Source organism: Equus caballus, chromosome 10 (assembly GCF_041296265.1).
Source record: "Equus caballus isolate H_3958 breed thoroughbred chromosome 10, TB-T2T, whole genome shotgun sequence".
Classification (NCBI taxonomy): Eukaryota; Metazoa; Chordata; class Mammalia; order Perissodactyla; family Equidae; genus Equus; species Equus caballus.
Window position 1 is genome coordinate 71946269 of NC_091693.1, and position 15750 is coordinate 71962018.

Sequence of the window (15750 nt, forward strand, 5' to 3'; positions counted from 1 at the left end):
TCTCCATTTCTCCCCAACTCCTGGACCTGGTTACGGGTACTTGTTATTCACTGCCACAGCACCACACATTTCTACTCCATAATACTCAGTGCAACCGTAGTTATGTAATTATTTGGTAATTTTTGTGGAATTTCCATGTGTGGTATGATACTATTTTAAGATGTTCATCGATGTTTTTCTCAGGTATTTTCTATTACACTTTGGTCCTTCCACATCAGGCTAGTAGTCAATGAGGCTTTTATTATCTAAAGGAAGGATTATTACAGTAGAAAATAGGAAAACAAGAGTCAAATTCTTGTTTTTTAAAATTCAAGGCTTTTGAAATGTAGTCATCAGTCTTCTGGTCTACCCTGTTCAACCCTACCATCCTAAAAGATGTAATATTCCAATGACAGGGGCAGAATGGAGCCAAAGGGATACATAAGAGGTCAATAGGGCCTTATTCTGAAATGTGAGGAGGAAGAATGTAAGGATTTCCAGATGGTTTGGAGAAACTGAGGGCAGTATTCCCAAGTAGAGTCTGAAAAGGAGGAACTCTTCAGGGTCCTTCCTGACACGTGGTCTGGTGCGGTGTACAGCAGCTCCTGGCCATGGAAGCATTTAGGCAGAGGGGTCAAATGCTTCTTTTGGACCCAAGAAGAATGAGGAAATAGATGATAAAGAGCTAAGACCCATAAGTCACTTCGGATGGAACAGAAGATATCTCAGTGATGGCCACAGGGACAGCTAATAAACTGATATCAGCACTAGACAATTCCAACTCCTACAAAACCTTAACATAAAGTAAGCACTGGGTACTTAGGAAAAACTCCTAGAAATAACTGAGTCTTATTTTCCAACACCTGGTGGAATGGAAGTTTCAAGTAGACAATGAGCCATTCAGAAATTGAGTGTTCTGAGCCAGCCCTGGTAGTCTAGGGGTTCAGATTTGGCTCTCTCACTGCCACGGCCCAGGTTCGTTTCCTGGTTGTGGAGCCACACCACCTGTCTGTCAGTTGTCATACTGTGACAGTGGCTCACAGAGAGAACTAAAACTAACAACTAGGATACACAATGCTGTACCGAAGCTTCAAAAAAAGAAAAAAGAAATTGCTCCAATCTCTATTGCTAGAGATCGGAAATAACAGTTGCTTAAATAGCACAATGTTTCTCTCCTGTAGCAGAATTTCTGAGGTCAGCAGTCCAAGGCAGGTGTGGCAGCTTTCCTGTCATCAAGGACCCAGACCCTCCTGAGAAGTGACTTCCATCTATAAGATTTCTTCACTATCTAAGATGGCCACTGAGTTCCAGAACTAAAACATAACAAAAGGGGAGAAGACAAGAAAAGGTCCATGCCAGTTCTCTGTCCACCTCTTATGGAACAGTCCTAGAAGTGCTGCCAAACAACTTTTTCTTACATCTCTTTGGTAACCCCTAGCTGCAAAAGAGGCTAAGAACTGTGATCTTTTAGCTGGGCTCCAATAAAATAGGTTCTATTATTAAGGAGCAAGAAGAAAATGGGTACTGGATAGCAGCTGGCACACAGTAAATTAATTCTTAGCAAGAAAACAAGAAGGTAAAATTGGACTCTTAGGTTTATGAGCTAAGATTCATATACTCCAAACTGCCTCCCCTGATAGACGGTAAACTTACAGAAAGCAGGGTCTGTTTCTCTCTTGTTCACAATTTTATCCAAGCATCTCGCCCAATGTCTGCTACTCATAGGCAATCAATTATATTTGCTTAATGAATGGATAAAATAACTAAGTAAAAGGAATGGATAAATAAGGATACAGGGCTTCCATCACTCAGCATCACTTAAAATTTACTTGACACTATAATGTGCTGTGATAGTGTTAGTGCTGCTTACTGGATATTTCTGGCGCCCTACCTCTGGGTGCATAGTTGGCCTGCACTTCCCACACTCCTTGTGTCTGGGTAAGGCTATGTGATTGTGGCCATAGAGTTGTAAGTTGAAGGGACACGTCTATCTTCTGGGCCGGAGGACTTAATTGCCAACATAGACCCACTGAGCTCTCATTCCCACTGCCAGAGTAACTGTCAACGTAAGAGCTGGTGGTTTCTCCATCAGCTTGGGTCTCTGAGAAAGGCGACAAGAAGCAGCCGACCTGCAGTGAGTATGTGGCACAGGCAAGATCATATTCCCTGGACTCACAGACTTACCTTCTCCAACATACAAATGCAACCTCTTTAATTTAGTCAACTGAGGAAACATTTTACTTGTTATGAAACACATTAAACTCATGATGTGGGTCTGCAAACAACTTGACCTCCAAAAGAGTGACGTCAACTTTTAAAAGTCAAGTTAAAAATAACCAGTTTGAAATAACTAGCATAATGAATAAATCCAGTGTGAATAAAGATAGAACACTTTGGGTAAAATATATTTTCAAGAAAAGGCTTTGCCTTAGTATTTTAAAGAACACAGAAAGAGAAACTTTTAAAAAAATTAAATAGTTGCATTTGAGCCAAGGTAAGTAATTACATTACAATAAGTGGTACAATTAAAAGAGGTTTTTTTGAAATCCTTTTAGCTACATATATAAATTAATCATGTGTAATATACATCCACATGCAATTGTGCAATATAAATATTATTAAAAGGTATAATATAGAAATATACATTTTTTAGAGACAAAAATCTCACCGTGGTACCTTTAAAGTATACTAATCTGGCTAATCAGCTTTGTTTCCCACTTTCTGAATCTACAATTAAATGTCTATTTTGAAAAATGATTAAAAGCTGTGATATCTTTTACCCTGAAATTATGTGGACCATAAAAATTAAACGGAATTTGGTTATTATCAAGCAACTTTATCTTTCACAAATAGTTCAACCAAAGCCTTTATTCTAAAATCTCCGGAAATTATTACTAGACAATGTTTAGCTTCTTCCAAATCAAGCAATTTTAATTGCTTTTAACCATTTTTCCCTAACATATGATTTCATGGTTGTTATGTTATATGCCTTGAACCCCCTGCACAGCAATAGACATAATGAGATACTTAGTCATGTTTCAGATTTGCTGCCCTTTTCTGGAGGGACTGATTATTTTCCATGAGGGTGAAAAAGATGTTACATTGAAGTCTGTTGCTTTAGATGACTAATGGATAAACTAACCACCCAGGCAAGAAGACTAAATGGAAATAATTAAGGGTCTCTTTCCTTATAACTTAATCTTCTCACTCCTATGTAGACAGTGTCATGTGAGTGCAGACGGAAGTTAAACTTGTTAAGGGTTCTGAATTCAGGGTCTGCATACAACTTTTATTCTCCAGTTTATTTCTAAATGTAATAAACAATTTAAGAGATTTACCATCACTTCCTTAACATAAAAAGAGAAAAATCCGAAGGAGTTTAATGGTGCAATGTAGGCTGTGAAAATTAAAATATTACTGGGGTCATGGATTTAAAAGATTTGTAAGTGTTCTCTACCAAAATTTCCAGCTTTTTTTTAAATCTTATGACACTGAATTTTTGGATCATGTTGAAGATTACAGACCAAAACTTCTCTATAATGATACAACAAAAGACAATACATTTCCAGATGAGCCCACTGGCAATTCAAATGCCCATCCATACAAACCTCATTTACTTATCTTTTAAAGCAGCCTTTCTCAAAGGGAGAACACAACGGCACAATTTGAATAAGTACACAAATTATTACCATTCTAGTTCACATAATGTGTCTTTGCAAAGAGTCCTGGAAAGTCACCACAGACACACTACTAGCCAGGGCATTTGGTCCAGAAACCACATACTCAACGACACCATGAAAGACGTTATTGCAGGTAGGGCATATTCTTGGCAAAGCCATGGATCACCAGCTGAGCCCACTTTCTCCAGGAAGCTCCAGCTGCATGACAGTCGGCATCCTTCCAAGGGCCATGGTTTCTTTTGGGCCATCAGAGAATCAAAAGAGTTTGGGCCCCTTATGGTTCAGTCAATCCGTGCAGTCACCATGCAGACACAAGCTGGAGTAGAATGAGTGAATGAAGGGGCCCAGTGTGCTATTTCCCCATGGCTCGTTCTTTGTCGTCCTTTAAGATTACCCACTCTCACAGTCCACTTTGCAGATGGCTGGTCACCTTGACTTTATCTTTGTTTTTGATGACACAATATTCAGGTTCCACAACTATCAGGAGCACATTCTCTTTCTCTTTTGACCATAGGTAATGTAGACCTATTTCCTTCCTAACCTTCTTAAAAGAGGCTTAATGGAATTTTGAATTTTTCCTACTGTAAAAATTCTTAGGCTTTTGTCAAAAGAGATTTGAAATACCACATGAAATGATCTACTCCCATCCCTCACCACCGCCTCCAAATAACTGAATTACATAAATAAAACATTACATAGAAAGTGCTTTGCTACAATTTATGGGAGGTAAATTTAACAAGAGCTGACTCATTGTAAGAAAATTCAACTTATCTTTTCCTGATCCTTTTATTCTATACAGGGAAAGAAATTTATGTCAGTTTAAAAAAAATCTATTACTGCTTCTCATAACTGAATCCATTATTTTTCTCCATGATTCATCAGGTAAAAACAAGAATAATAGATTGCTTTGACAGAATCTTGAACATAAATGTCTCCAAGAATCAAACATAGTAAGTTAAATGGGTTTCAGGTGATATTCAAACAAGAAAGGATAACCTTCCTTTTACATTTCAAAATCAAATCTTACTAAAAAATTTATTATTATTAGCTACCACAAAAAGACAATTATAGTAGTTGAATTTTCACAACAAAATAGCAATATTTCAATTCATTTCTATATACGTTCAAGCATGATTGAACTCCAAGCAGTGAACTTGTAGAAAATGAGCTATTTTCTTTGAATTTTTAATAACTGGTTATTTATAATTTGCTCCTTGATTGCATTAGACTCGATGACTTTAAATAAATAATTGAAGTTGTCCTATACATGGTCAACTAATTAAAAAGATTAGTGTTGACCTTATCTTACAAATATTTGCTGTTTATAAATGAATCAAGGGACTTTATAATCATTAGCTCCACATGACCCATTTTAGTTTCAGGACAGTTTGAGTGATGTATACACACCTACCTACTATATATATATATAATAGGGGATTTTCTCCTTAATAGACACCATCCAGCATCTAATCTTCTCTAATTTTATTCAGATAAGGCTACCTCCCAACTTGTCTCCAAGAAAGGTGAGCACATTCTCAGCTTCAGTGGCAAAATTTACTTTAAGCCAATCAGCACCTAACATTCACATTGTCTATAATTAGGACTGGGCATTTGACCCAATTTACCTGAACAGAAAAAGAATGATTTTTATGCAAGCTGAAAATGCAGAGAGAGAGGTTTCCCATTTTCTCCCATTAGATAAAGAGAAGAGGGTGTCCCAGTTGCTACTGATGGCCATCTGCAACCACGGGAATGAGGACAATGCTGATGGCAGAGGGGAGGGGAGGAAAGGACTGGGGTGTTGGTTAACATCATCCAACTGCTAATGGATTGTGCCTGGAGCCCGCTCTACCTCCTGTCTTCCAGTTAGAGAGTTTACAAATTTACTTAGTGCTTAATCCACGTTGAATTAGGGTTTTTATAACTGTTTAGATATGCTCTTCTTCCCCTTTAAAGAAAGATGACAGAATATACTCAAAATCTTGTTTTCTTCTGACTTGTTTCATTCATCTTGCTGAGCTTCAGAAGATCTTTGAACCACCTTTGAGAACTTTGTCTAATCATCTAATGAGACACAGAATTTGATACACCCTTTGCTTAAGAGGGCAGTCACATTCTTACAAAGTTTAATGCAAACTTAAGATGAGTAAAAATCCTCTTGTCCTACCAGACAAAAAATACAGTTTCATAACCAAAGTTAGACACTTTTCCTCCTCTCTAGATGGAAAGAGAGCTTGACCTGTTTTGTAATCAACTTAAAACTCTTGCTTTTATGCCAAAGGTACATTGTTTTAATTATTCAGAAATCCTAGGCCGTAACATCCTACTGCTCTCCTCTCATTTTCCGAAACTATTTTGATACCTATTTCTCAGATCCTGTGGGCTATTATATGTTTCTTGCATATTTCCATAGATAATAACTCATCAGCTTTACAATCTGATTCTTAACATTAAGAGATTAAAACGAATTTAGATGATTCTCAGATGACACATACTGAGGTACAGAAAAATTCCATCATTTCCTTCTACAAAATGAAAGAGATTTTAATTCTTTTTCTCAACAGCTGCTTCATTTGTTTCTGCATAGGAGAAAAAATATGTGCAATTACTCCAAGTACAATCAAGTCATTTAACATGGCTTTACCATCATTGTAGTTACAGGATATTTTAAAAGAGAAAAAAAATCTCAAAGCACAGGTCCTGCTGTGCAGCAAAGCAATCAAATTCCTTCATAATAACAGGCTGATGGGATTCAGCAATCCGAGGAATAATGAATAACCACTTTAATCAGTAAACAGGAAAATGCTACAACAGTCACTGAGTAAAAATTGACTATCATCTGTTGATCCTCTTGATCGGCATTTCAAACAATAAATAGAATTGTAAGTATCTTTTAAAAAGAAAAATAACTTTGTTTAGTGCCTTTCATCTTGTCAGGCAGTGAGGAGATGATGTATCATCTTAGATAGCCTGTCGTGTTGCCCAGTTAATAAAATGTACATATAATCTTTTTTATAATTCATGGCCAAATTACCCCATCACTTGAATATGTCAAGATAAACTCATTTTACAATTGGTTAACAGGGTCGTATTTCTGGACTGATTATTGAACTTTATTGCTACTTCATTATTTGATGTTCTTCTTCCGTGTTCATCTTACGAAGTTTTCCGTATCTGAATATGAAGACGAGTCTGTTTCAAAATAATCCTCAAGTTTCCAATGCAGTGTCTCAAATGTTGGCCGCTCCTTGGGCTCTGCATTCCAACACTCCAACATGATGTTGTAGAATTGCAGTGGGCAGTTAGATGGTTGAGGGAGTCTGTAGTTTTGACCCAACATCTGGATGACCTGAGCACCTGTCATACCTGAAAAATATCAGGTGAAACCAACAAGAAACAAGTTAGAGCTCAGAGTCTTGAATTCATAGACACTTATGCTCTAGATTACAAAGCAAACTGATCTCTTTGGCTGACCTATTAGGTCTACCACCCCCTTCCCAGGCTGCAGAGATTAAACTAAATCCAGAGGCAAGTCATGTCTATAAGACTGTGATTCAGGAGCAAAGGAGAAGGAGGCAATAAAACACCTAATTAATGCAAATTATCATCATCAAATTTTATCTATTATGCTCCCACAGGCACACGGTGTGGTCAGCCTCATAACTCTGCCCTCCAAGTCTGGGCAAAGCAGTTAAAGTCACACCTAAGTAAGTGACCTGCAGCAGAAAGGCCCACTCCAGAATTAATTACTCACCACTATAAGGCATTTTGCCATAAGTAATGATTTCATAAAGAAGGATTCCGAACGACCACACATCGGACTTAATGCTGAATTTATTAGAACGAATGGCTTCAGGCGCGGTCCACTTCACCGGCAGCTTTATTTCGTGTTTAGATTCATAGATGTCTTCATTATCAACCTGTTAATGCATTAAGGAATCAGGCCAAGCTAAAGAGATTTTTTTTTTTTTACCACCCTCGTTCATCTGTAACCTGTTTCACATTAAAATTTAGAGGGAAAAGTTTCAAAATGAGCTTAGTTCAATTGATAATTACAGTAGGAAATTCCAAGTCTGGCACACAAGACTGAAAAATCCATGGGAAGTCATTAATAAAATATTATTTGAGAGGCTACTATGTGCTAAAAATAGCACTGGAAGGAGCATTCTACTAGATATGGGAGAATTCATGTGTGATGATATTGGCTTTACATCTGGTCTTTAGCAAATAAAATACTGAAAGTAAAGTCTGTTTTCTGATTTACTGCTGGTATTGAAGAGCCACTGACTTTGATAATTACTGTGTAACCACTTTCTAATATTGAAAAGTAGGACCGTATGATTTAAATTAATATATCGACTCACTGTTGTTCTAATTGATTTACAAAAAGAAAAGATGATGAATTCATGGAGATCAAAAGAGAATCATTTATTTGTTGTGTTTCATGTCCCAATCTTTATTTTTAGGGTACAATGTAGAAATAAAAAATTAAATTAGAGAAAAATACCTAATATTATATCTTCTATATCAGTTTCTTTTGGCCTGATGCCAAAAAGGCGGGAGAGGGGTGCAGGCAAGAATTAAAAAGCCAATGATTGCTGAAGAATTGCAACAGTATGCATATGAGCCTGGCATAAAGTGAGCAGAGGTGGGTAGGGTAACTGTAGAAAGTGTGCTGTTTTTTATAAGGGAAATAGCCGGACAAACCAAAGCTCCTGGTGCTGAAAAACAGATCAATAATTCAACTACAAACTTAGTTATATACTTTCCCACCTGGTTGGTCATCATTTTCTCTGTTTGTTTCTCTTTGGTGAAGAAATAGAAACAGCTGGTAGTTTGTCTATAAGGCCTTGGGCTCCTGAAGAGGTCTATGGACCACAGAACTTGGAGAAAGATTGTTTTGAAAAATAACAGTAAATCTCTTAGTCTACTGTCTGTTAGGCTTTTGACCCATTACAAACCAATTAAAACGAAACCAAATCTACCTTAAAAACTCTTGCAAGTCCAAAATCTGCCACTTTGTAGATATTATGTTCACCAACAAGGACATTTCTGGCAGCCAGATCTCTATGGATGTAGTTCTGGGACTCCAGATAGGCCATTCCAGAGGCAACCTGTGCCGCCATGTCTACCTGCTGAGGCAGATGGATTTTTGATCCAGCATCATCTAGGGAAAAAGAGAAAATAAGAGATTTACTTTGGAGAACATTCAAACTATTGAAGTGAATTCTGAGAATTTTGATAACAAGCTATCAATGAGATTAAGCACCATAGCACTGATCTGTTTAGCAAAGAAATATAACCAATGTAAACCATTTCATTTCTTGTGAAGGGTTAAGGAGGTGACAATTTTCAGAGTCTAAACACATTCCAAGGCTGTGGCCTTCTCTTCTCTGAATGAGTATCAAACAGAGAAAGAAGCAATAGTGTCACATGATCCAAACACAGCTATAAATATCTGAAAGAGTCCAGCCACTGCCCTTTTCAATACCACATATTATTGACTCATCGCTTCATGGAAATTGTTACTTGGTTGCCTCTGGATTTCTTTCAAACACTGCATAGTTTGTTTTAGTCTTTGAATCTATAAAATAATGCTAATTTGCATGGCTGAGTCAATGAAAAGTTCTCATTCTTCCATCATATTGGTCTTAAAAACTAGCTCACTAACAAAATGAAAGGTCTATCAGTAGTTATAAAATGTGTATATTACATTTGTACTCCATTAAGCTTGATAACATTTTTTTAAATTTCTCTTTCTGTCTGAATAAGCCAAATATTATGAAAAGTGCATTGGACTCATGTTCAAGAGTCTTAGACACAACTACTGACTTGAGAGGCAGCCATATACAGTTCAGGGGTTAGGAAGACTGGTTTGAAGCTAGAGTGCCAGAATGTGGACCAGGGCTCTTCCTCACATTTCTTCCTGACCTTGGGCAAGTTGCTTAACACTTCTGTGCCTCATTTTCCTCATCTATATAGTGATAATTGCAATTATCTTATGGTAGTAGTTGTTAAAATGAGAATTAATCAAATGGACATTAAAATGAGTCAATACATGTCAAGCACTTAACACAGTGCCTGGCTCCAAGGAGAACTCAGTAAACTCTACCTGTTACGATTACCATTGCTGCTGTTTAGTTAGAATTAAACAGTTTAGGATTTGTTAAACTAGAGATACATATGGATTACGCAAATAGAAATGCTGAAAAGAAGACAAGCTTACGGGTCTGGAGCTCATGGGAAAGACGCAGCTACAGATATGGATTTGACAGTCATAGTTTATGAATGGGAGTTAAAGTGGCAGAGACTACTAAAAAGTGACAGAATCATGAGAAACACCAATATTTAGGGTGGGCAGAGGAAGATAAACCTGCAAGAAAACTGAGAAGAATCAGCCAGAAGAAAAACATGAGAACCAGGAAAAAATATCATAACAGTTAAAGGTTTTGAGAAGAGAAAGGGCTGAATGGGAGTTGAGGACCTGAAGACAGCAAGAGGGGAGACATGAATTTTCAAAAACCTAGTCAAGAAGAGAAGACAACAGTGAGCTGATAGAGGAAAATGTAAGTCAAGGGAAAGCAATTATCACGAAATTCACAAAAGAAAGGAGTTGTCATTGACAATGTGACTCAGGGGGTTTCCGGTGCTGGCTGGTGCTGGCCATGTTCTCATTTTTAATTTGTGCAGTGGCTGCACAGTTGTTTACTTGCTCACTTTATAATTACTGTACTATATGATTTATGTACTTTCTACATGTATGCTTTTTTAATTAAAAAATGAAATAAATAAATAGAGTCAAGGGAAGTTTTTAAATGAGAAAGACCTAAGCACAGCGCACAGTGTGTATGTGTACATACATATATATATTTTAATCAAGCTGAATATTTAAATAGGATGTGAGGCAAAACTAACAGCTGAATGATCCGTTTGTCGTTTTCTTCCTGGGCATACACAGAAGACTATATTCCCCATTTTCCCTTGCGGTTAAGTTGGGCCACATCAGTAGTTTTGTGCACTGCAATGTGCGCAGAGATGTTCATCACTCCAGGCCTGATCCTTATATTATATCCCACATCTTTGTAGTTAGAAAGGATGAATTTTGAATCAGCAGAGTCACATGATGAAAGGAGCCTAAATCCCTGTGTCAGTGTTTAAAGAAAGCCACCTAGAAGACCAGTCTGACACATGTCAAAAATGCGTATTTTTAGTTACGTCACTGAGATTTTTGAAGTGTATGTTATAGCAGCTAACATTAATTATTCAGGCTAAAATGAGATATAAGCAAAAAGACAAAATATAATTTAGTGTGCAGCATAACGGCAAAGCATCGCTGCTGTGATGACCAAAACAGCTATGCCTTTTGATATCAAATTCACTCAATAAGAAAAGAAACGGGGGCCGCCAAGCGGCACAGTGGTTAAGTGTGTGCACTCTACTTTAGTGGCCCGGGGTTCACAGGTTTGGATCTGAAAATGAACCTACGCACTGTTCATCAAGCAATGCTGTGGCAGCATCCCATATACAAAATAGAGGAAGATTGGCACAAATGCTGGCTCACAGACAATCTTCCTCAAGCAAAAAGAAGATGATTGGCAACAGATGTTAGCTTATGGCCAATCTTCCTCACAAAAAAAAAGAAAGAAAGAAAAGAAATGTAAAAAAGTTATGATAAACTGGTGACTTGTCCTGGGCTGTGTGGTAAGCACTTTCTAAAATGGTTCCCAATGATCTCCGCCTCCTGGTATTCATGCCGCATGAAATCCCCTTCCATTAAGTGTGATCTGGACCTACTGACTCTCTCTTTTTTTTAAACTTTTTATTAAGGTTATGATAGTTTACAACCTTGTGAAATTTCAGTTGTACATTATTGTTAGCTACTGACTCACTTTTAACAAATAGAATAAGGCAAAAGTGATGGGGTATCACTTCCAAGATAAGTTATCAAAGATTGTGACCTTGTCTTGTTGGAACTGTCCACTGTCTTGCTCTCTCATTTGCTCACTCTCATGAAGCCAGCCGCCATGCTGCAAGTTGCTCTGCAGAGACGTCCAGGTAACAAGGAACATAGGGCAGCTTCTGGCCAACAACGAGCAAGGAACTGACTTCCTCAATCAACAGCCCCAAGGGGCCAACTTCTGCCAACAATCACATGAGGGAGCTTGGAAGTAGGTCAACCTCCCCTAGAGCCTTCAGATGAGTGGAGCACCTGCCAACACGATGGTTGCAGCCTTGTGGGAAACCCCGAGCTGGAAGATCCAGCTCAGCCACACCCGGATTCCTGACTACAAACGCCGTGAGATAATAAATGCTTGCCACTTCTAGCCACTAAGCTTGGGGGTAATTTGTTGTGCTGTGACAGATAATAGATACAGGTTGATGTTAGGAAAATAACATCCGTGCTATGCATATGGTTAAAAGCATAGCACTGTGGAGCCAGATTTCCTGGGTTTGAATTCCTGTCAACCACCCTGGATGAGTTCCATAACTTCTTCATACCTCAGTTTCTTCAACTGTAAAATGAGGACCATAATCACAATACTTACTTCATGGAGTTGTTAGAAGAATGAACTAAGTTAATATTTGTACAGGATATCTCAGTGAAAACATTAAGTGAACTGTCCCTGAGAATGATGAACAACATGCTAGGACTTGATTTAGTAAGAAAACGAAAATACGCTGACATATATTAGATATTCTATAAGTATTTATTGGAAAGAAAACAAGCCCAACTAAACTAAAAAAAAAAAAAAAAAAAAAAAATGCAGATATTTATCCTCTTTAAATTTCCATAAGAAATACCAGTCATCAGTTAACCTCAATGCTAAAGTTGTTTGACAAGCTTCTTCCATTTTGGAGAAATTTCCTACAAAAAAATATTCAGCCAAGCTTAGGGACTACACAGATGGTTCTATAGAAAAATATGTGTATTATTTCACCTATCAAATACAACATCTAATCTTATTATAGTGGCTATAAAAAGGTTTTCACTGACAGGCACAATGGTGAAGGAAATTGAATAACACATTTCCTACCCTGAAAGAATACAGTGGCCTAGGAACTGCCTAAATAAACCTCAGAGCAGACTTCTAATACAACGGCCAGATGTCAAAACTGATAGAAAGGTTCACAGACCTGTGACAACTTACATCCGCAGCAAGAAAATATTTTCAATTATGTTCCATTACTCAAGAGTCTTTCAGCTTAATAATATTTATCATGATGGGCTGTTTAAGAGTGGCAGATTCAGTTAATGATAACTGCATTGAATTTAAACCCTCTTGATTGGGAAGGGATTGTCTGTAATGAGCATATCTTCATTACTCCTCCTGGCTACTAAGGATCCTGGCTAATGAAGGCCTTGGTAAACTTCACCCTGATGACCCAATCCAGAAGATGACAGGATTCATGCTCGGCCCTGAGTAAAACACATCAACAAGCCATGGAAATCCTCAGCACCAAAGGAGTTTGCAATGTGATAAGTGGATCTTTTCAAGCTGATACCAAGAGTCTCAAAACAAGCTCAACCCCAAGGCCCAACTGTATTAGGTTCAGGATGGCCCCAACTTAATCTCTCCATTAATATATTCATTCAGTCAACACATAATTAGTGCACACTTTCTATGTGACAGACGCTGTTTTAGTACTAAAACAAAGAAAAATCTCTGTCCTCATGGAGTTGTATTTTTCTTCTTGTTGTTAGTACCTTCAATTCAGACTCCTGGTGACCCTGTGTACAGCAGAGCAGAACCCTGCCCAGTCTTTTTGCACCATCCTCTCACTTTGCAGGGATATATTAGACAATAATCTGCTGTTATTCATAGGGTTTTCACAACCAATTTTTTCAGAAGTGGGTGGCCAGGTCCTTGTTCCTAGTCTGTCTTAGTCTGGAAGCTCTGTTGAAACCTGCCCACCATGGGTGACCCTGCTGGTAATTAAAATACCAGTGGCATAGCTTTCAGCAACACACAGCCACCACAGTATGACAACTGACAGATGGGTGGTATGGTCCCCTGAGCATGAAACAAACCCAGGCCATGGCAGTGAGAGCACTGAATCTCAATCACTAGAACACCAGGGCTGGCTAATTGTATTTTAGAAAATACTAAAAAGAAGCTAAATAAATAAGTCATGCAGTATAAGATGATTAACAGCTAAGAAAAGAAAACAAAAGGTAGGAAAGAATAATATAATGAGTCAGCGAACGGAGATTAAATTTTAGAATTTAGAAGTGACCAGTGAAGGACTCACCATGAGAGGGACACCTGAATAAAGACTTTTGGGAAGTGAGGAAGTGAGCTATGTGGATAAGTAACAGGAAAAACTTCAGATAGAGGAAACAGCAACTGCAAAGGGCCTGAAGCAAAGTCCATCTGGCAAATACAGAGAGCAGCAAAAAGCAGTGTAGCTGACAGAGAATGAACAAGGGGAAAGCTGTGGGAGATGTGGTCAGAGAGGCAACGGAGAGCCAGGTCATGCAGGACTTTATGGGTGCTATAGAGAGAACCAATGGAAGGCATTGAAGCTTTTGAGCTGACGAGGGACATGATCTGATGTACACATTTTTGTGTGTGTGTCTGTGAGGAAGATTGCCCTGAGCTAACATCTGTGGCAATCTTCCTCTATTTCATGTGGGATGCTGCCACAGCATGGATAACAAGTGGTGCTATGTCCTCACCCAGGATCTGGAACTGTGAACCCCAGGCTGCCAAAGCAGAGAGCATGAACCCAACGACTATGCCACTGGGCTAGCCCCCTTGATTTACATTTTAACAGGACTTCTCCAGCTACTGTGTTGAGAAGAGACTGAAGAATCAAAAGAGAGAGACCAATTAGGAGGCTATTCAGAATCCAGGAGTTTATGGCAGCTTGGACCAAGATGAGAGTGTTGAGAAGTGGTAAAATCTTGGATATATTTGGAAAACAAGCCAAGGAGATTTGCTTGTTGGTCAGATATAGGACGTGAGAAGAAGGAGAGAGGACTCCAAGATATTAGGCTTGTGCGGTGATGTTATCAAAGATGGGAAGACCACAAGAGTAGCAGATTACTGGGGATAAGAGACCAGGTTTTGGACATGTTGCTTTGAGAGGTCTAATAGACATATGTGATATAAATCAGGGCGGTTCATAAACATTTATTTTTTCCTCCCTTCAAGCACGTTAGAGGATTGTACTCCCCTACTCCCTTTGACTTGGTTTGGCCAAATGAAAAGGGCACAGAAGTTACCTCTGTCACCCTGGTCAGAAGCTGTAAGAGCCAGAATGAGATTAGTCACATCTGCTCCTGCCAAGGTGATCACAAGACCTGAGCCACCAGCCAATCTATTTTGCATATGTAGCAGGAGCAAGAAATAGACACTAGTGCTAAGCCTCTAGGATTTAGAGAGGTTTGTTACTGCATCATAGCTACATTACCCAGACTGATACAGTGTTCAAGTGGAGAAGTAAAGAAGGCAGTTGGATATATGACCAAAGAAATGGAGGTATATAATTTGGGGAATTGCTAATACATAAATGTTATTAAACAATAAGACTGGTTGAGATTGGCAAGGGAACTAGTGATGTTGTAAAAGAGACCTGGAAAATTCCAAGATATTGAGAGATTTGGAGATGAGGGAAATCACGTAGATCGAGAAAAACCCACAGGAAAGACAGGAGGAAAAGCTGCGGACTGAAGCATCCTGGAAGCCAAATGGAGAAAATGTTTCCAGAAGGAAAGAGTGTCTATTGAACTAAATACTGCTGACAGATCTAAGGATTGAGAATTGACTATTCGATTTAACAGTGTGAATGTTATAAGTGACCTTGACAAAGCATTTTTGTTAGAGATGACCATGATGGCTTCTGTACTTTTCTCCCTGGGAATAAAGCAAAAGGGGTCAATGGCTGAGGTTGGTCTTGCTATGGTGGGTGAAATATTCAGATGCTGTTAAATGTGATGTCTTTATGCAAGGGAGCTAGGCATACTTTTGTCTTTAACAGCATTTAACAGGCCTTATGTTTTTTGCTCTTCTTATCTAGTTTTGCAATTCAATATCACCAGCTTCACAAGCCACCCTGAAATCAGAGAATACTTTTATCTTTCTGATAT

At 38.3% G+C, this 15750-nt stretch overlaps 1 protein-coding gene across 1 annotated transcript in view; it reads right to left on the minus strand.

The window, feature by feature from the left end:
* Window positions 1-2832: 2832 nt before the first annotated feature.
* Window positions 2833-15750, minus strand: part of FRK (fyn related Src family tyrosine kinase) — a 99630-nt gene continuing 86712 nt past the window's right edge. The window contains exons 6-8 of the mRNA XM_001504096.6: window positions 8645-8826; window positions 7414-7579; window positions 2833-7025 (exon numbers count right to left, since the gene is read on the minus strand). Coding sequence (XP_001504146.2) covers window positions 6811-7025; window positions 7414-7579; window positions 8645-8826 — 563 coding nt within the window. The 3' untranslated portion in view covers window positions 2833-6810. The remainder of the gene's footprint in view (window positions 7026-7413; window positions 7580-8644; window positions 8827-15750) is intronic.